General features: G+C 48.1%; 1 protein-coding gene across 2 annotated transcripts in view; it reads left to right on the top strand.

Annotated features, from left to right (window-relative positions):
• Nucleotides 1–21,693, top strand: part of CIAO1 (cytosolic iron-sulfur assembly component 1) — a 46,421-nt gene that overhangs the window by 16,855 nt on the left and 7,873 nt on the right. For both annotated transcript variants that reach the window (XM_063932026.1, XM_063932025.1), the window contains exons 3-5: nt 17,571–17,719; nt 17,852–17,963; nt 18,279–18,367. In XM_063932026.1, the coding sequence (XP_063788096.1) occupies nt 17,571–17,719; nt 17,852–17,963; nt 18,279–18,367 (350 nt within the window). The remainder of the gene's footprint in view (nt 1–17,570; nt 17,720–17,851; nt 17,964–18,278; nt 18,368–21,693) is intronic.

Genomic DNA, 21,693 nt, shown 5'->3' with positions numbered 1-21,693 from the left:
GCTACTGTAATTTGGGCGGACGAGATCACCATACGTAGTGAACCAATATAGAATTAAATTTATCTAGATATTTTTTTTGGAAAAGTGTAGGGACTAGTTCTGAAAAGATACATTAGTTTGGGAAGATTAACCTCAAAAACAGAAGACAATAAAGAGGGAATGTGAATGCCTAGATAGCGTATTGAGGGAGTCTGCCAGTTATAAGGGTAAAGAGTACGAAGAGAAGCAACATAGTGAGAGAGATTGATAGGAAGGGTATCTGTTTTGGTGGTATTTAATTTATAATAGACACTGCAGAGAATTTATCTAGAATATTATGTAAATGGGGAAGGGTGGTGCAGGGATATTTAGTTACAAACAATAAAACATCTGCAAATAAGCAGAATTTGTGAGAAGATGGGCCAACTTGTAATCCTGGAAAAAGGGGGTCAGCACGGATCGTAGGTGCTAGTGGCTCTATAGCTAAAACAAACATGAAGGGAGAGACAGGACAACCCTGACGAGTACCGTTAGAGATAGAGAAGGACTCAGACAAGAAGCCATTACTGAGAACTTAGGCCGACTGGGAGCTGTATAAAGCCAAAATAGACGATAAAATTTGGTCCCAAAAACCGAATTTCACTAAAACTTCACACATATATAGCCAGTTTAGACGGTCAAATGCCTTCTCTGCATCTAGGGAGAGCAAAAGAAGGCCTTTACCTTCAGGCAAAGTGTCTACCAGATTAAACACTCTGCGTGTATTATCAGACGCTTGCCTGCTAGGCACAAACCCGACCTGATCCGGGTGAACCAAGGTAGGGAGAAAAGCGTTTAAACTGGTCGCTATTAATTTAGCATACATTTTAATATCACCACTTAATAGCGCAATAGGACGGTAGCTCTGAGAAAGAGCTGAATCCTTATCGGGTTTAGGGATTGAGACAATCTGGGCCTCCAGCATTTCTGCCAGAAGAGTACCACAAGCAGTTATATCATTAAAGACCGTCACTACAGGGGGAGTTAGAAGGTCCTGAAAAGGGTTCCGGTATGAATGGTCGACCATGTTATGGTCGACAGTCATTAGGTCGACCACTATTGGTCGACATGGACACATGGTCGACACATGAAAGGTCGACACATGAAAAGGTCGACATGAGTTTTTTAACTTTTTTTTGGTGTCGTTTTTTGCGTAAAGTGACTGGGAACCCCAATTAGTGCACCGCGTCCCCTCGCATGGCTCGCTTCGCTCGCCATGCTTCGGGCATGGTGCCTTCGCTCCGCTACCGCTTCGCTCGGCACAGATTACCGTTCCAATCGTAGTCCACGTGGATCGTAAAGTATGGAAAAGTTCCCCAAAAGAAAAAAAAGTTAAACTCATGTCGACCTTTTCATGTGTCGGCCTTTCATGTGTCGACCATTTTCATGTGTCGACCATGTGTCCATGTCGACCATGTCAATGTCGACCAATAGTGGTCAACCTAATGACTGTCGATCATAACATGGTCGACCATGTGAACGGATACCCCTGAAAAGTGGCATAAAAATCATTAATAAAGCCGTCGTGGCTTGGGGCTTTGCCCGTAGGATAAGTCATTCTTTTTAAAGGATATTCACAGGAAGTATGATCTTACCTGGTCACGTACTCATTGGGTCTGATGATAGTTTGACACATGGGCATTGGAAAACTTTAAAAAGCTGTGTAATAGTGCATTTATTCCCTAGTGATGTAAGAAGCATTGCACGCTACGTACAGCTCGGCACCTCTACAACATGAATCCAGGTGTACTTACACCCAGGTACACTGTCATCCAAGTCGTAAGCACAAGAAACATTTGCTAACACTTGTTTCTGTTATGCACACCAGTGCCTGCAGGAATGTACTGGTGTCTGAACAGAGAGGGATGCAAAACAAATGAACTCACAGACAGACTGGGAAATATGACATTACGTACACAGAAGGTGATAGGGTAACAAAACCAACACAAAGTGAACAGAGAAGCCCAGAGGCTAAGAAACTGGGTGTCTCCCTAGTATTAGAAATGCTCAGATGGAAAAAGCAAGATGTTGTGTTTTAAAACGTAGAGAACCCGAAATGCTGTTGCTAAGGGCAACAGCAAAACCCTAAAGGGTTACCAACGGGTGTGGCAGTAAACTCCTTGGTCAGAGATGGAATAATAGACACAAGGAGAGTCTCCACAATCCTAATTCTCACTTGCAGGGCCCAGGTTCAGTTTACTGCCACTAAACTGACACATGGACGCCCTGCACAGTGAGAGAGGATTAAGCAGGCAGATCTGAAAGTACAGCCACAAACCTGCTGGGTTCACAGAATAGCAAAAGAACCTCCGCAGGCTAAACGACTGACTCCAGTCTTACTGCTAGGTCTGGATTGGCAGAGTGTAGTACCAAATCCCCAGGCCTATTTGCAGTAAGCAACAACAAATACAAAGCTACACAGTACTGGCTAACTTTCAGGAACTAACTAACCAACAAAGATTCAGCAGCATCTGCTTAACCTGAGAAGAGGCCTTATAAAGCAGGTGCTGTCCACGCCCCCCTCAGACCTCACAGACTGTGAGCACAAAAACCAGCACCGGATCCCCTGCCTGTAACCACTGCACAGCAAAAGACCCGAACCGGAGTATCAGCTGCGCTCAGGTTACTCCGCTAGCACTTGTCTCCCGGTTGCCATGACGACGTGGCAGCACAGGGCAGGAGACCCTAACAGTACCCCCCCTCTGACGAGGGGTCAAAGAACCCCTACCACCGGGTTTATCGGGGAACTGCGAGAAGAAAGAGCGTATCAGTCTGGGGGCATGAAGATCACAACTGCGCACCCACGACCGCTCCTCCGGGCCATACCCCTTCCAGTGCACCAAAAATGACAGCCGACCCCGAACCATCTTGGAGTCAAGAATCCTTTCAACAACAAACTCACTCTGGCCACGTATCAGAAGAGGGGAAGGTCTTCCTCTGGAAGAAGGATTACTAATCGCCCGTTTTAAAAGGGAACAATGAAATGTTTTATTGATACCCAAAGAACGGGCAGATCTAACTGAAATGCCACCGGATTGATAACCCTGGTGATCTTATAAGGGCCGATGAACCGGGGGCCTAACTTATGAGATGGCTGTCTCAACTTCAAATTCTTGGTAGACAACCAGACGAAGTCTCCTAATTTGAAGCTGCAGGGTCTTTTCCGCTTATCAAAAACCCTTTTGGTCACTAATGACACAGACACAAGGGCTTTCTTCACTTTCCTCCAAATACCTCTAAGGACCGAAACGACAGAGGAACCACCAGGCGTGGAGTCCAGGGGGTCAAAAGAATTGGCCTTAGGATGATGCCCATACACACAAAGGAAGGGAGAGATTCCTGTAGCAGAGTGAGCCGCGTTGTTATAGGCAAACTCCGCCATTGACAGATGAGCAACCCAGTCAGTCTGACACTTGGAGACATAACACCTGAGGAACTGCTCCAAGGACTGGTTCACCCTTTCAGTCTGCCCATTAGACTGCGGATGGTAGCCTGACGACAAGCTGACAGAAATCTGGAGATCGGAACAAAATGCCCTCCAGAATTTGGCCACAAACTGGGATCCGCGGTCAGAGACCACATCAAGTGGCAACCCGTGGAGACGCACAACATGCAGCATAAATAATTCAGACAGGCGTCTGGCCGATGGCAGCCCAACCAGTGGAACGAAGTGCGCCATCTTCGAAAACCTGTCAACGACAACCCAGATGGCTGTCATCCCCGAGGATTTGGGCAAGTCCACAACAAAATCCATTGAAATGTGGGTCCATGGCTTAGATGGAATAGAGAGTGGATGTAATGGGCCAACAGGAACCCCTCTAGGAGTCTTATTTCGGGCACAGATGTCACATGCCCGAACCCACTGATCCACATCCTTAGCCACCGAGGGCCACCACACCGCCCTAGATAGCAACTCCCGAGTTCTGGCAATACCCGGGTGACCTGCCGACTTCTTGGCATGGAATTCCAGGAACACTCGCTGTCTTAACCTAGGAGGCACAAACAAAAGACCTACCGGAAGGTCTGGAGGAGCCTGCTCCTGTGCTCTAAGGACTAATGACAAGAGGTCCTGGGTAATGCCCACTTTAATACATGATGGGGACACAATGGGCAACGGCTCCTCGGTGGTCTCCTGGATTGGAGCAAAACTCCGCGAGAGTGCATCAGCCTTGATGTTTTTTGACCCAGGGCGATATGTTATCAAAAAATTAAAGCGAGCAAAAAACAAAGCCCATCGTGCCTGCCTGGCATTGAGACGCTTCGCTGACTCTAAATATGCCAAATTCTTATGGTCGGTGAGAATTGAGACCACAAACTTAGCCCCCTCAAGCCAGTGTCTCCACTCCTCGAGTGCATCCTTAATAGCCAACAATTCCCGGTTACCCACGTCATAATTCATCTCGGCAGGCGAAAATTTACGGGAAAAGTAAGCACAGGGATGAAGGCGATTATCAGACACTCCCATCTGAGAGAGCACTGCCCCAATACCCATCTCAGAGGCATCCACCTCCACCACAAAAGGACGCTCTGGATCTGGGTGTCGCAGCACCTTGGCCGAGACAAATGCCCTTTTGAGACGGGCAAAAGCCGCTTTGGCCTCACGAGACCAGTGAGCAACATCCGCCCCTTTCTTAGTGAGTGCCGCCAAGGGCGCCACTATAGGCGAAAATCCAGCGATAAATCGTCTATAAAAATTTGCAAAGCCCAGGAAACGCTGAAGCGCCTTCAAACTAGTGGGCTGCACCCAATCCAGGACTGCCTGTACCTTGGAACCCTCCATTTGGAAACCTTCTGGGGAGATAATATATCCTAGAAATGCGATTTGCTGAACTTCAAATTCGCACTTCTCCAACTTCGCCCCAAGCCGGTGGTCTCTGAGTTTCTGGAGGACTAAGCGTACATGCTTCCGATGTTCCTCCAGGGAATGGGAGAAGATTAGGATGTCATCTAAGTATACAACTAAGAATCTATCCAAATATTCCCTGAGCACATCGTTCATGAAATCCTGGAAGACTGCCGGGGCATTACAGAGCCCAAAAGGCATCACCAAATATTCATAATGCCCTGAGTGGGTATTAAAGGCAGTCTTCCATTCATCCCCCTCTCTTATTCGGATTAGATTGTACGCACCGCGTAGGTCAATCTTAGAAAAAATGGTGGCAGTACGAAGCTGGTCAAACAAGACCGAAATGAGAGGCAGTGGGTTTGAGTTTTTAATCGTGATACGGTTCAATTCCCTGAAGTCGATGCAGGGTCGCAATGAACCGTCCTTTTTACCCACAAAGAAGAACCCCGACCCAACTGGAGACTGTGAAGGTCTGATAAATCCTTTAGCCAAGTTCTCCTGAATGTACTCTGCCATAGCCTGAGTCTCAGGACGTGACAGGGAGTACAACCTGCTCTTGGGAAGCTTAGCATTCGGCAACAAATCAATGGCACAGTCATAGGGGCGATGGGGAGGTAGTACCTCTGCAACTTTTTTGGAGAACACGTCCGCAAAATCTGCATAACACCCTGGCAATCCTGGCAAACTTAGCTGCGAGAGCCTGACTGGAAGGCTCAAGCAACTCCTGAAACAATCAGTACCCCAACTAAGAATCTCCCCAGAGACCCAGTCAAATTGAGGATTGTGGGCCCTTAACCAGGGTAACCCCAACACCAATGGGGCAAAAGTACAGACAGTCACATAAAAGGACAATTTTTCAGAGTGTGTGGCTCCAATAAACAAAGAAATCTGGCTAGTGCAAGAGGTAATTTTACCCTGGGATAATGGTTCCCCGTTTAACCCACAAATCTCAATTTCCGACGCCAAGGGTACTAAGGGAACAGAGTGTTTCAGGGCGAATTGGCGGTCCATAAAAACCCCGTCGGCCCCACTGTCCACAAAGGCCTCAGTCTTGACAGTTTGACCGAGGATCTTCAAGGTCACCGGAATGATAAAAGTCTTCTTGGGAAATTCTGACTTCTGGCCTGACAGGATATTTCCCATCACCCTTAAGCCCTGAAGTTTTCCGGCTTTTCTGGGCATGATACTACCACATGACCCTTATTCCCACAGTACAAACACAACCCCTGCTGTCTCCTCCGCGTCTTCTCACGCGAGGAGAGGCGGGTAGCCCCAATCTGCATAGGCTCCTCGGAAAATTCCTCAGAGTCTGAGGTTCCCTTGGGAAAGAAGGAAACCTCGGTCTCCCTTTCAAGCCTACGCTCTCTCAGCCGTCTATCCACCCGGATGGATAACTGCATGAGCTGATCCAAGCTATCAGGCAAGGGATATTGTACCAGTTGGTCTTTTATGTGGTTAGAAAGACCTCTTCGGTACTGGTGTCTCAGGGCTGGGTCATTCCACTGGGTATCATGGGCCAACCTCCGAAACTCCGTACAGTAAACCTCAACTGGCCTTCGCCCTTGCTTAAGGATCGAAATCTGAGCCTCGGCTGAGGCCGTCTTGTCAGGGTCATCATACAACATGCCCAGTGCCTTAAAAAAAGCATCAACACTTTTAAGCGACGGACAGTCAGGCTGCAACCCATATGCCCAGACCTGTGGGTCTCCTTGTAGCAAGGAAATCACTATGCCCACCCGCTGAATCTCTGACCCAGAAGACTGAGGCCTAAGCTGGAAATATAACTTGCAGCTCTCCTTGAAACAAAAGAACTGCGAGCGATCTCCAGAAAAACGATCCAGAAGATTTACTTTCGGCTCCTTAACCCCTGAAGGTGCTGCTGCTGCGGGAACTCCGCCAGCGGCCTGGGAGGTGTGCATTTTAATGGACAAATCATTAAATTGACGAGTCAGGACCTGCACCTGATCGACCACCTGTTGCAACGTATTTTGAGGGGTATGCTCCATATTCCCACAAAATTTCAACAGGAGTATTGGGCTGCTGAATATGTTATGCACACCAGTGCCTGCAGGAATGTACTGGTGTTTGAACTGTTATGCACACCAGTGCCTGCAGGAATGTACTGGTGTCTGAACAGAGAGGGATGCAAAACAAATGAACTCACAGACAGACTGGGAAATATGACATTACGTACACAGAAGGTGATAGGGTAACAAAACCAACACAAAGTGAACAGAGAAGCCCAGAGGCTAAGAAACTGGGTGTCTCCCTAGTATTAGAAATGCTCAGATGGAAAAAGCAAGATGTTGTGTTTTAATACGTAGAGAACCCGAAATGCTGTTGCTAAGGGCAACAGCAAAACCCTAAAGGGTTACCAACGGGTGTGGCAGTAAACTCCTTGGTCAGAGATGGAATAATAGACACAAGGAGAGTCTCCACAATCCTAATTCTCACTTGCAGGGCCCAGGTTCAGTTTACTGCCACTAAACTGACACATGGACGCCCTGCACAGTGAGAGAGGATTAAGCAGGCAGATCTGAAAGTACAGCCACAAACCTGCTGGGTTCACAGAATAGCAAAAGAACCTCAGCAGGCTAAACGACTGACTCCAGTCTTACTGCTAGGTCTGGATTGGCAGAGTGTAGTACCAAATCCCCAGGCCTATTTGCAGTAAGCAACAACAAATACAAAGCTACACAGTACTGGCTAACTTTCAGGAACTAACTAACCAACCAACAAAGATTCAGCAGCATCTGCTTAACCTGAGAAGAGGCCTTATAAAGCAGGTGCTGTCCACGCCCCCCTCAGACCTCACAGACTGTGAGCACAAAAACCAGCACCGGATCCCCTGCCTGTAACCACTGCACAGCAAAAGACCCGAACCGGAGTATCAGCTGCGCTCAGGTTACTCCGCTAGCACTTGTCTCCCGGTTGCCATGACGACGTGGCAGCACAGGGCAGGAGACCCTAACAGTTTCAATGCAATATAAAAAAAATTAAATAAAAAAAAGGATTCACTATTGGGTTTGGTGTAAATTAAAAAGAAGACTCCACGTAAGAAGCGGTTAAAATACAGCCAGTCGATATCCCACCGGTTAGAGTACCGACAGTGGAAACCCGACAGGCGGTGAAATGCTGCCACCGGAATACCGGCGACACAGACTGTTCTCCCTCTGTGTGTGTCCATGACACCACAGAGGGAGTACTTTAACCTGTGGTGAGCGCAGCGAGCCACCGTGCCTGCAGCGTGGCGAGCAAGGGGCTTTTCTAGCGCTCGCCCCGCTTGCGGACGGGATTCCGCTGTCGGGATCGTGACAGCCGGCATCCCGTCTGCCGAGGAATCATATGTATTCCCTCCACATAGCAGACTCTTCTCATGTACAAATGATGGTTGCAGAAAATGAATGTTAAAATATGCTCAGAAATGTATATATAGGTACAATCAATAAAGTGCAATCTGCTTTAGTGCGGAATCCGCAAGCAGCCAATCCGAAGCAGATGCTTAAATCCATCCTCATCATTCTTGTGTATTTACACTAGCTGTGAGGATCCCACAATTGTTATAGTTATTAACAGGCATATATCTTCTTAATGTACCCAGTCTTTAAGCATAAGGGGGCGCAAGTACTAGATTTGCTTATGGATGTATGCATGTGTTTTTGGGGTGAGCATGAGTAGTACAGATTTACGCTATGTAAATGGGTGTATGCCCAAATCAATATCAGCACCTCTGTCTGTATACAAGACCCTTATCTCAACAGTGCACAGAATCAATGACGTCATAGACTACCCAGCTGCAAAGGCATACAGAGCACATCCACACTAATATACATGCAAGTCTGACCATTTTATTACTCTCTGCTATCTACAGTTATTGTTCCATCCAATATATTTCTTCCCGCTGCACTCAGCTCTTATTTGATAATATACTGCCCTCTTTTGTGGCTTACTGCTTTGTTCACTATTCCTTACACAATCTCCTATTGCTGCTAAGTAGCCCCCTTTTTATGCTTATTACTGTGACCTGTTGCATTTGGCAATCAGCAAAAGACACTCTCACCAGTTAGCTAATGTAATGTCTGTAAGGCTAACGGAAATGCATGTCTACTTACAAATCACTCCTGGACCTCCAAGAGTCGGGCTTTTTTGTTGGGAGCTTAACGAAATGATGGACAGACTGTAACACACCCTTCTTCCATAGTGTAAAGCAATAGGAAGCAATGCCACCTCAGAATTCCTGATTTTGTATAAAAGGCAGATCAGTAGATTTATGTTTAATCCAGCCTTATGGTGGAGGATATTCCACAGTGTAATGGATATCCATAAAAGATGGAGGTCTCCGATTTCAAAGGGGATCATATATATGTAAAAATATATTCATGTTAAGCAAAAATTGTTCTTCTAGAGATTTATTAGCAGAACTGTCATGGCCCTGTGGCCAGTCCACCAGGTATCGCAGAGAAGCTGCATGATTATAACTAAGGACATTTCTCTTACGTCCTAGAGGATGTTGGGGTGCATCAAAGAACCATGGGGTATAGATGGGTCCTGTGGAGCCTTGGGCACTATAAAATTTGAATAGTGTGGGTTGGCTCCTCCCTCTATGCCCCTCCTCCAGACCTCAGTTTAGAAATTGTGCCCGAGAGAGCCGGCAGCACTTCCAGTGAGCTCCTGAGAGGAGTGAAAAAGGAATAGATATTTTAAGTTTTGCTTACAGGGAAGCTGCTGGCAATTGCTTCCCTGCTTCATGGGACTCAGGGAGGGGAGCAGGAACCAAGTACCTGAAGACTTCATAGCTCCTGCTCCCGCTGACAGGACACCATTAGATCTTGCGGGTGTTGAACGCATAGCCCCAGATGGCGAACGCTCACTCCCACAGCGCCAGCCGCCACCCCCTGAAATCAGCCAGAAGACGTTGAGTGGTGAGTAGAAAAATGCCAGGTATCCATAAGGGATAACTGGCGTTCAGTGGCGGCACCGCTCGCTCACTGAGGTACTCTGCTGGGTACAGAGCGCAAGGGGGGGGGCGCTCTGAGCTGGTAATATTGTCCCTAAAAGACTGGTCACGGGTAAACCGGCGGGGCCGACCTCCCTGTTTACAAATCCCTGTAACGCGGGATATTCCGAGCCATTTTAGGGGCAGACTTCTTTTCTTTCAGCTCCAGCCCACCAGCGCCATTTTGACAAGCTGCATCGACCCGCACGCTGCAGACGACGCTGACCTCCTTCTAACTCTCGGTGGTACCAGGGTGTTATAGAAAGGGGGGGGGGAGCACATTGGTTGATTATAAAGACCTATAAGATATATATATAATTCCCAGGTGCGCTAGATAATGGCGTATTTTACGAAAGTTCTTCCAGTGTTTTTTTTATAGGTATAGATTGTATACTGGAGAATGTTTATATCTGGGGACCTGTAACAGACACCCCTCACCAAATAGTCACCCAAACAAGAGGCCCAAGGCCAATTAGTAAAACATTATTTCTCTGACGTCCTAGTGGATGCTGGGGACTCCGTAAGGACCATGGGGAATAGACGGCTCCGCAGGAGACTGGGCACACTAAAAGAAAGATTTGGTACTACCTGGTGTGCACTGGCTCCTCCCTCTATGCCCCTCCTCCAGACCTCAGTTAGATTTCTGTGCCCGGCCGAGCTGGATGCACACTAGGGGCTCTCCTGAGCTCCTAGAAAGAAAGTATATGTTAGGTTTTTTATTTTACAGTGAGACCTGCTGGCAACAGGCTCACTGCAACGAGGGACTAAGGGGAGAAGAAGCGAACCTACCTGCTTGCAGCTAGCTTGGGCTTCTTAGGCTACTGGACACCATTAGCTCCAGAGGGATCGACCGCAGGACCCGTCCTTGGTGTTCGTTCCCGGAGCCGCGCCGCCGTCCCCCTTACAGAGCCAGAAGCATGAAGATGGTCCGGAAAATCGGCGTCAGAAGACTTCAGTCTTCACCAAGGTAGCGCACAGCACTGCAGCTGTGCGCCATTGCTCCTCATACACACTTCACACTCCGGTCACTGAGGGTGCAGGGCGCTGAGGGGGGGCGGCCCGCCCTGAGCAGCAATAAAAACACCTTGGCTGGCAAAATAATCACAATATATAGCCCCAGAGGCTATATATGTGATAATTAACCCTGACAGAATCCATAAAAAAGCGGGAGAAAAGTCAGCGAAAAAGGGGCGGAGCTATCTCCCTCGGCACACTGGCGCCATTTTCTCTTCACAGTGTAGCTGGAAGACAGCTCCCCAGGCTCTCCCCTGTAGTTTTCAGGCTCAAAAGGTTAAAAAGAGAGGGGGGGCACTAAATTTAGGCGCAATATTGTTTATACAAGCAGCTATTGGGGAAAATTCACTCATAGTGTTTATCCCTACATTATATAGCGCTCTGGTGTGTGCTGGCATACTCTCTCTCTGTCTCCCCAAAGGGCTGTGTGGGGTCCTGTCCTCAGTCAGAGCATTCCCTGTGTGTGTGCGGTGTGTCGGTACGGCTGCGTCGACATGTTTGATGAGGAGGCTTATGTGGAGGCGGAGCAGTTGCCGATAAATGGGATGTCGCCCCCTGTGGGCCGACACCAGAGTGGATGGATAGGTGGAAGGTATTAACCGACAGTGTCAACTCCTTACATAAAAGGCTGGATGACGTAACAGCTATGGGACAGCCGGCTTCTCAGCCCGCGCCTGCCCAGGCGTCTCAAAGGCCATCAGGGGCTCAAAAACGCCCGCTCCCTCAGATGGCAGACACAGATGTCGACACGGAGTCTGACTCCAGTGTCGACGAGGTGGAGACATATACACAATCCACTAGGAACATCCGTTACATGATCCCGGCAATAAAAAATGTGTTACACATTTCTGACATTAACCCAAGTACCACTAAAAAAGGGTTTTATGTTTGGGGAGAAAAAGCAGGCAGTGTTTTGTTCCCCTATCCAATGAGTGAATGAAGTGTGAAAAAGCGTGGGTTCCCCCGATAAGAAACTGATAATTTCTAAAAAGTTACTGATGGCGTACCTTTTCCCGCCAGAGGATAAGTTACGCTGGGAGATATCCCCTAGGGTGGATAAGGCGCTCACACGTTTGTCAAAAAAGGTGGCACTGCCGTCTTAGGATACGGCCACTTTGAAGGTACCTGCTGATAAAAAGCAGGAGGCTATCCTGAAGTCTGTATTTACACACTCAGGTACTAGACTGAGACCTGCAGATAGTGCTGCTGCAGCGTGGTCTGTAACCCTGTCAAACAGGGATACTATTTTGCGAACATAAGACGTCGTCTTATATATGAGGGATGCACAGAGGGATATTTTGCCGGCTGGCATCCTGAATTAATGCAATGTCCATTTTGTCAGGAGGGTATTAGAGACCCGACACTGGACAGGTGATGCTGACTTTAAAAGGCACATAGAGCCTTATAAGGGTGAGGAATTGTTTGGGTATGGTCTCTGGGACCTCGTATCCACAGCAACAGCTGGGAAGAAAAATGTTTACCTCAGGTTTCCTCACAGCCTAAGAAAGCACTGTATTATCAGGTACAGTCCTTTCGGCTTCAGAAAGGCGCTTCCTTTCTGCACAGAGACGAGGGAAGAGGGGAAAAGCTGCACCAGTCAGCCAGTTCCCAGAATCAAAATTCTTCCCCCGCTTCCTCTGAGTCCACCGCATGACGCGGGGGCTCCACAGGCGTACCGGTGGGGGGCCGCCTCAAAATTTCAGCGATCAGTGGGGCTCGCTCACAGGTGGATCCCTGGATCCTTCAAGTAGTATCTCAGGGGTACAAGCTGGAATTCGAGGCGTCTCCCCCCCGCCGTTTCCTCAAATCTGCCTTGCCAACAACTCCCTCAGGCAGGGAGGCTGTGCTAGAGGCAATTCACAAGCTGTATTCCCAGCAGGTGATAGTCAAGGTGCCCCTACTTCAACAAGGACGGGGTTACTATTCCACACTGTTTGTGGTACCGAAACCGGACGGTTCGGTGAGACTCATTTTAAATTTGAAGTCCTTGAACACATACATAAAAAAATTCAGGTTCAACATGGAATCGCTCAGGGCGGTTATTGCAAGCCTGGAGGAGGGGGATTACATGGTATCCCTGGACATCAAGGATGCTTACCTACATGTCCCCATTTACCATCCTCACCAGGTGTACCTCAGATTTGTGGTATAGGATTGCCATTACCAATTCCAAACACTGCCGTTTGGACTGTCCACGGCACCGAGGGTCTTTACCAAGGTAATGGCAGAAATGATGATACTCCTTCGAAAAAAGGGAGTTTTTAATTATCCCGTATTTGGACGATCTCCTTATAAAGGCGAGGTCCATGGAGCAGTTGTTGGTCGGAGTAGCACTATCTCGGGAAGTGCTACAACAGCACGGATGGATTCTATACATTCCAAAGTCACCGCTGGTTCCTACCACACGCCTGCTGTTCCTGGGGATGGTTCTGGACACAGAACAGAAAAAAGTGTTTCTCCCGCAGGAGAAAGCCAAGGAGCTGTCATCTCTAGTCAGAGACCTCCTGAAACCAAAACAGGTATCGGTGCATCACTGCACACGAGTCCTGGGAAAATTGGTAGCTTCTTACGAAGCAAAATTCCATTCGGCAGGTTCCATGCAAGAACCTTTCAGTGGGACCTCTTGGACAAGTGGTCGGAATCGCATTTTCAGATGCATCGGCTGATAACCCTGTCTCCGAGGACCAGGGTATCTCTACTGTGGTGGCTGCAGAGTGCTCATCTTCAAGAGGGCCGCAGATTCGGCATACAGGACTGGGTCCTGGTAACCACGGATGCCAGCCTTCGAGGCTGGGGGGCAGTCACACAGGGAAGAAATTTCCAAGGACTTTGGTCAAGTCAGGAGTCGTCCCTACACATAAATATTCTGGAACTGAGGGCCATTTACAATGCCCTAAGTCTGGCAAGGCCTCTGCTTCAAAACCAGCCGGTACTGATCCAATCCGACATCACGGCAGTCGCCCATGTAAACCGACAGGGCGGCACAAGAAGCAGGATGGCGATGGCAGAAGCCACAAGGATTCTCCGATGGGCGGAAAATCACGTCTTAGCACTGTCAGCAGTGTTCATTCCGGGAGTGGACAACTGGGAAGCAGACTTCCTCGGCAGACACGACCGACACCCGGGAGAGTGGGGACTTCATCCAGAAGTCTTCCAACTGTTGGTAAACCGTTGGGAAAGGCCACAGGTGGACATGATGGCGTCCCGCCTAAAGAAAAAACTAGATATTGCGCCAGGTCAAGGGACCCTCAGGCGATAGCTGTGGACGCTCTAGTGACACCGTGGGTGTACCAGTCGGTCTATGTGTTCCCTCCTCTGCCCCTCATACCAAAGGTACTGAGAATAATAAGAAGGCGAGCAGTAAGAACGATACTCGTGGTTCCGGATTGGCCAAGAAGAGCTTGGTACCCGGAACTTCAAGAAATGTTATCAGAGGACCCATGGCCTCTACCGCTCAGACAGGATCTGCTACAGCAGGGACCCTGTCTGTTCCAAGACTTACCGCGGCTGCGTTTGACGGCATGGCGGTTGAATTCCGGATCCTAAAGGAAAAGGGCATTCCGGAGGAAGTCATTCCTACGCTGATAAAAGCCAGGAAAGAAGTAACCGCAAACCATTATCACCGCATTTGGCGAAAATATGTTGCGTGGTGTGAGGCCAGGAAGGCCCCTACAGAGGAATTTCAGCTGGGTCGTTTTCTGCACTTCCTACAGTCGGGAGTGAGTATGGGCCTAAAATTGGGTTCCATTAAGGTCCAGATTTCGGCTCTGTCGATTTTCTTCCAGAAAGAACTGGCTTCACTACCTGAAGTTCAGACTTTTGTAAAGGGAGTGCTTCATATTCAGCCCCCTTTTGTGCCTTCTGTGGCACCTTGGGATCTCAATGTGGTGTTGAGTTTCCTAAAATCACATTGGTTTGAACCACTTAAAACCGTGGATCTCAAATATCTCACGTGGAAAGTGGTCATGTTATTGGCCTTGGCTTCGGCCAGGCGTGTGTCAGAATTGGCGGCTTTGTCATGTAAAAGCCCTTATCTGATTTTCCATATGGATAGGGCAGAATTGAGGACTCGTCCCCAATTTCTCCCTAAGGTGGTATCAGCTTTTCACTTGAACCAACCTATTGTGGTGCCTGCGGCTACTAAGGACTTGGAGGATTCCAAGTTACTGGACGTAGTCAGGGCCTTGAAAATTTATGTTTCCAGGACGGCTGGAGTCAGGAAAACTGACTCGCTTTTTATCCTGTATGCACCCAACAAAATAGGTGCTCCTGCTTCTAAGCAGACTATTGCTCGCTGGATTTGTAGCACAATTCAGCTGGCGCATTCTGCGGCTGGATTGCCGCATCCTAAATCAGTAAAAGCCCATTCCACGAGGAAGGTGGGCTCATCTTGGGCGGCTGCCCGAGGGGTCTCGGCTTTACAACTTTGCCGAGCTGCTACTTGGTCAGGGGCAAACACGTTTGCTAAATTTTACAAATTTGATACCCTGGCTGAGGAGGACCTTGAGTTCTCTCATTCGGTGCTGCAGAGTCATCCGCACTCTCCCGCCCGTTTGGGAGCTTTGGTATAATCCCCATGGTCCTTACGGAGTCCCCAGCATCCACTAGGACGTCAGAGAAAATAAGAATTTACTCACCGGTAATTCTATTTCTCGTAGTCCGTAGTGGATGCTGGGCGCCCATCCCAAGTGCGGATTGTCTGCAATACTTGTATATAGTTATTGCCTAACTAAAGGGTTATTGTTGAGCCATCTGTTGAGAGGCTCAGTTGTATTTCATACTGTTAACTGGGTTAAATATCACGAGTTATACGGTGTGATTGGTGTGGCTGGTATGAGTCTTACCCGGGATTCAAAATCCTTCCTTATTGTGTCAGCTCTTCCGGGCACAGTATCCTAACTGAGGTCTGGAGGAGGGGCATAGAGGGAGGAGCCAGTGCACACCAGGTAGTACCAAATCTTTCTTTTAGTGTGCCCAGTCTCCTGCGGAGCCGTCTATTCCCCATGGTCCTTACGGAGTCCCCAGCATCCACTACGGACTACGAGAAATAGAATTACCGGTGAGTAAATTCTTATTTTTAATAGCATGGATATCTAAAACTACAGCGGGTAAGTCAGCTTTTCTTCCTTCCGCACCTCCTCCTGCGAAGAAACCATATTTTGGTCCATCCGCACCAACCTTTCCGAGGTGGTAAAGCAGGGAAACCCAGAGGTTCCACACCATTCTTTGGTAGAGGAAGGGGTCAGGGACGAGGTGGGAAACCTGCAGCAGCAGGGGTTCAGGATCAGAAGGCAACTTCTGTTCCACCAGCTAACCCACAATGACGTTGGGGCTTCCACGTGGGAGTCCAGTCAGGAGGGAAAATAAGATCAACCACTGAGTTGGATTGCCGTATGAAGTTAAAAACTCCCTCCTGGAAAAATTGTCACGTACAATTACAGAGAATCCAAAAGGCAATCTGTAGGACTAGCAGGATTATGCCGACGGAACTGACTGTTCCACAAAATAATCTTCCAGAAGAATCTTCTGAAGAAATAGGAATTAAATTGATATCCGTTCAAAAAGAGGTTGTTTCTTACGAAGAGAAAACCTCCTTTACTACAGGGACACAGGTGCAAGAATCAGACCAGGATCCTCTTCCGCTGAAGGACATCAGAAATGTGACAAGCTTCCAAGGAAGATTGTAAAAGAAAAAAATGTTTTCTCCTCATATGGTGGCTGAGAAAGTGCAGCCTGAGACTACATCTCAAAAGAAGGTGTCCACTTCGATTGGTTCACAGAAATGTAAAAGACCTTTAATTGCTTCTTCAAAGAGTCGTAAGGCACCTTTGCCGAATGATAATGGTTGGGATACGTTATTCCAAGTGGTTATTCCCACGAATAGTGGGAGTGATCCTGGAGCTAGTTCTAGCGTAAGGGTCACTGGAGATAAACCATCCAATTCAAGTATATCCAAATCTGACAAACCTCTTGGCACTAAAAGGCCTAAAAAGAAGCACCCAGTGCTTCTGTTCCCTGCACAGTTATTACTTGTTAAGTAATGGCAGCTGTTGCTGCCACTTTTTGGTTCATGTATATTGACATGTTTTCGTTGAGTTGCATGTGGTTACATGTTATAAGTTCAGTGTGAGTTGGTGTGAATCTCACCACACAAAAATGTAGTATCCTCTTTCGAGGTTGTCCGTCTCCTTGGGCACAGTTCCTAAGCTGAGGTCTGGACGAGGGGCATAGAGGGAGGAGCCAACCCACACTATTCAAATTTTATAGTGCCCATGCTCCACAGGACCCGTCTATACCCCATGGTTCTTTGATGCACACCAACATCCTCTACGGACTACGAGAAAAGGATTTACCGGTAGGTTATTAAAATCCTGTTTTTTCCTTCATTAGATTTCAGTTTGAACAGTGTTCCTGCATTAAACCGACAAAGCGGGTGTTTAATGAGTTTAACCTGTTTTTGTGTAAGGAGAACAGGCAAAGACTGCTGCTCCTGTACTTACTGGATCCATCTCTATGACCCTGGTAGACAAATGCATGGATGATGTACAGAGTTACACTTGACTTTTTTTTACCTTCTTAGTTTTTTCTATTTAATTTTCTATTTAATGAAACTTGTTGTACAGAACATAAATGTCATTTTACATGAAGCTGTGTTTTGTCTGCTGCCTGCCTGATTAAGTATCTCCCTTCCTGCAGATGATACCTGGGTATGCAAGTCAGTGCTTGGCGAAGGGCACCAGCGAACCGTCCGAAAAGTTGCATGGTCACCTTGTGGTAACTACTTAGCCTCTGTCAGCTTTGATGCCACCACTTGTATCTGGATGAAAAAGAAGGAGGAATTTGAGGTAGAACTGTTAGGAGTTAGGAATTTATATTTAAAATAATGGACAACCAATAACTCTAAATCTGGTGCACAGGTGCTGTGGTTTTTTTTTTTTTTTTTTTTAATTTAGTTTGGTTTTATTTTCTTGTTTCAGTGTGTCACCACCCTTGAGGGACATGAGAATGAGGTGAAATCTGTGGCCTGGGCACCGTCTGGAAATCTCCTGGCCACGTGCAGTCGTGACAAGAGTGTCTGGGTATGGGAAGGTGAGGTTGCTAACCGACAGCTGCCCTACGTACAGCTCCTGTGGACAGAACTATGGAGGCAGCCAGTACAGCTGAACATAGTTTCATGATAATACAGCCATGAAGACCCTCAGTCACGTCACTGAGCATTATTTATTAAGTAACAGCCATTCATTGGGTAACTTGCACTAGACAGATGTAAGTCTAATTGCAATCAGTTGTGGTTTGAAAGGCTATGTAATTGTGAATACTGGTTCAGTTTACAAATTAGCTGCCAAGACGTTAGGGTAATTCATTTGGTAAAATGTAAGTCAACTTTGTGTGTTTTTGCCCCAGTGGATGAAGAAGAAGAGTATGAATGTGTCAGTGTACTGAACTCGCACACACAGGATGTGAAGCATGTCGCCTGGCACCCTAACCAGGAGGTGAGCGATGAGCAAATCCAAACTTACTCTAATCTTTTACAAGTTGCCACTGCACGCTGTGGACAGGATTCTGAGTCTCATAGAACTGTGGAACTTTTTTTTTAATAACACACTGTACACCCATCTTTGCAAATGGATTGCAAGCATTTCTCTATAGACGCTAAATGGGTTTCTGGGTGATAGCAATGCAAAGAACTGTTTGCGGGCATGTTATGGGCGTGCTGCCAGGCTTATGCACTAGTCTGAGTCATGCGTACACACTGGATGCCAAATTCAGACTGTCCCCCTGCACGCTGGGAAGGTGTAAGTGCCGTTGATAGGTGATGACAGCTGGTATTTGCAAATTGAGCAGTGGGAATGGTACATTCTCAAAGATGAGTGTGACTCGGAATACAGGCGTATAGTTGCATTAGCATATCATACCATACACAATCTGCTGTCAGCGGGCATCCAGAAATGCATTTGCATTATATAGATTTACACCCCTTTCAGACCGCCTGAGGCGTGTCGCACCTGGGAGCCTCACATGGGAGCTCCCAGGGTGCGACCCACCTCAGGCGCCCTGCCACCGCTGTCTGCCAGGTTGGTGACGTCAGCGATGATGTAGCGCTTGACGATCACATGATCTCCAAGCACCGCCTATTCACACAGTGTGAATGGGAAATGTTTAGCAACGACCCAGCTCCTGTTCACACCGCACAGCGACCCGGGTTGAACACGAGTTCAACTCTGGTCACTACTAGGGTTTTAATACCACGTCGCTCGACCCGGTATATTTCCCCTGGCACTCTTCAGACCGCACAGGAACACAGGTTATGCGCGCTTGTGTGCCAATAACCCATGTTCAAAGCTGGCAGTCTGAAAGCGGTATTACATAGACTTTTCTGCTGCGGGGTACACTGGGCTCCACAAGGATTGGACAATGGGGTGTAGAGTAGGATCTTGATCCGAGGCACCAACAGGCTCAAAGCTTTGACTGTTCCCAGAATGCACAACACCGCCTCCTATATCACCCCGCCTCCCAGCACAGGAGCTCAGTTTTGTAAGTTGGTGCTGCAGTAAGCAGGCACTGAACAGAGGGGCTGCTCCAAGCAGCCCTAAGAAAAGCTTTTTATGAGGTAAAAAGTGAAGACTTCAAGGGCAGCAGCGGTGGTAAATGTCTTGTGACATTCACTGCTGCAGCTCCAGCTCTCCCCAGCGGCGCTGTACACTCCCGAGCCCTGGTTGCCGGGTACCTACAGCGGAGGCTCCGGTTTTCTGCACGTTAGACACACACGGCTGGGGCTCTCCAGGATCGTGTGGCCGTGCTTCGGGAGGTGGTAAGTGGGTCCCGCTTGCGGGACCCGGTCTTTATCGCAATCCGGCTCGGTCAGTGGGAGGCGGGCCGCGCGCGCTGGCGGTGGACACTGTGGCAGTACAGGCGATCCCACTAGATCACCAGGGCATGGGCGCAGGTCAGGTTTTCTCTCCAAACCAATTCTTATATCGCCCACAGTACCCGGTGGTTTTGCCAGCAGAGGGGATAAGGCTTAGACCTGAAGCCCCTCCCCCAGCCCCAGGGCGCCATTTCTAGCAAGTGTTCCCGCCCTGGAGCTGCATATCTGTCTTTTCCTCACTCCCTGTCAGTGTCTGCGGCGCCATTATCCCTCAGCTCACTGTTCCTGGGACTGCTTGGGCAAATCCTCCTATGTAAAGCCACCTGGTTGTCAGCGCTGTGCCTTTACATGACACTTAAGTATTCTACCTGCCTTTTTAGACAGCGATAGTTAAGAAAGAGTGCACTTAGTCAGGGTTTTATAGTACAATTACCCTGTGATATACATCCAGTTCTTACTGTGTACTGTTATATCTATTGTTATATAGCTGTGTAAGCTAGTCCAGTGCAGTATTATTGTCAGTAATAACCTCTGCATTGTACAAACTGTGACTTTCTGTGTGTGCATTTGATAGCTGAGTGGTGTCCATTTCGTGTCTTCACTCAACCTGCTATCCCTATATTCTATAACCTGAGGGGGCTTGGTGCGTCAGGTGTTATCTAATATAGGATTTTCACAAAGATATACTGTATTACGTATTTTTCTCTGTGATTTAGTCACCATATCTCTCCTTTATCTCTGCTAGTGCTGACTACACTGCGCAGGGGTTTGGGTTTAGAGGTATAGTGCTGCTGATAATTGCACTGTGTTAACCTCCTACTGCACGTTATATCATGTCTGCTTCAGAGGGTAACGGTTCTGGGGCTGAACACACTGCCGGTGTTGCTGACGCCACGGAGCCATTTAAGGAGAATATAACAGCTGTGGGCTCTGGTTCTGAGGGCTCCTTGCCCCACAGTGGGACTGTGGCAACGGAGGCACATACTGACCCACCGTGGGCCGCTTTTTCCACGCTTCTGCGTACGCTAGTTCATAAACTGACTCCCCCTATGGGACCCCCAATGCTGGTACAACCGTATGTGGTCCCTGCAGCTAACCCGCCGTGGGCGGACGATTTATCTGCTCAATTAAAGAAGCTGAACCAGTCCTTGACTACTAAAAAGCCTGACCAACGCTCGCCTAAGTCCAAGGTGGTCCTCTAAGCGAGCGCTTATCTCCTCACAATCCACTGCTGTCACTGACACCTCGTCTGATGAAGACGGCACATATACTGACCCCTCAGGTTCTGACTCAGATACGGCTGATGGGGAGGGTAGTTCACATGTGGATGTTCCTGATCTTTTGGAGGCTATAAAGTTAATTCTGCAGATTACGGATGATCCCGAGCCATCCGTCCCTCCTAAAAAAAACAGATAGGTTCAAGCGTCAGAAGGTGGTTAAGCAAGTTTTACCTCACTCTGACCACCTAGTGGATATACGTCAGGAACCCTGGGAAAACCCGGGTACGAAGTTTGTGCCTGAAAAGAAGATGCTGGCTCGCTATCCCCTCACGCCAGAGCTGTCTAAAAAATGGGAAACGCCTCCTCCAGTGGACTCACATGTGGCTAGGATGGTGGTTTCCTCAGCTCTACCTGTCACTACCGTCACGTCTCTAAAAGAGTCTACGGATAAACGTGTGGAGGGTTGTCTGAAAGCGATTTACACCCTCACGGGTGCTGCACAAAGGCCCACTATTGCAGCTACATGGGCTGCAGAGGCTATTGAAGCATGGGCCTTGGAGTTAGAAGCTGAAATCTCTTCTGACCATGCTAGACAATGCTTGTCATATATTGTCACAGCTTCTCGATATATTAAAGAGGCGGCTTCTGATGCCGGTATCCTAGCAGCCAAGGCCTCTACTACGTCAGTCCTGGCTCACCGGATATTGTGGCTAAGATCCTGGTCTGTGGA

Source organism: Pseudophryne corroboree, chromosome 6, assembly GCF_028390025.1.
Source record: "Pseudophryne corroboree isolate aPseCor3 chromosome 6, aPseCor3.hap2, whole genome shotgun sequence".
Taxonomy (NCBI): Eukaryota; Metazoa; Chordata; class Amphibia; order Anura; family Myobatrachidae; genus Pseudophryne; species Pseudophryne corroboree.
The sequence above is the reverse complement of the archived record's forward strand: the minus strand, read 5'-3'. Positions and strand labels throughout refer to the sequence as shown.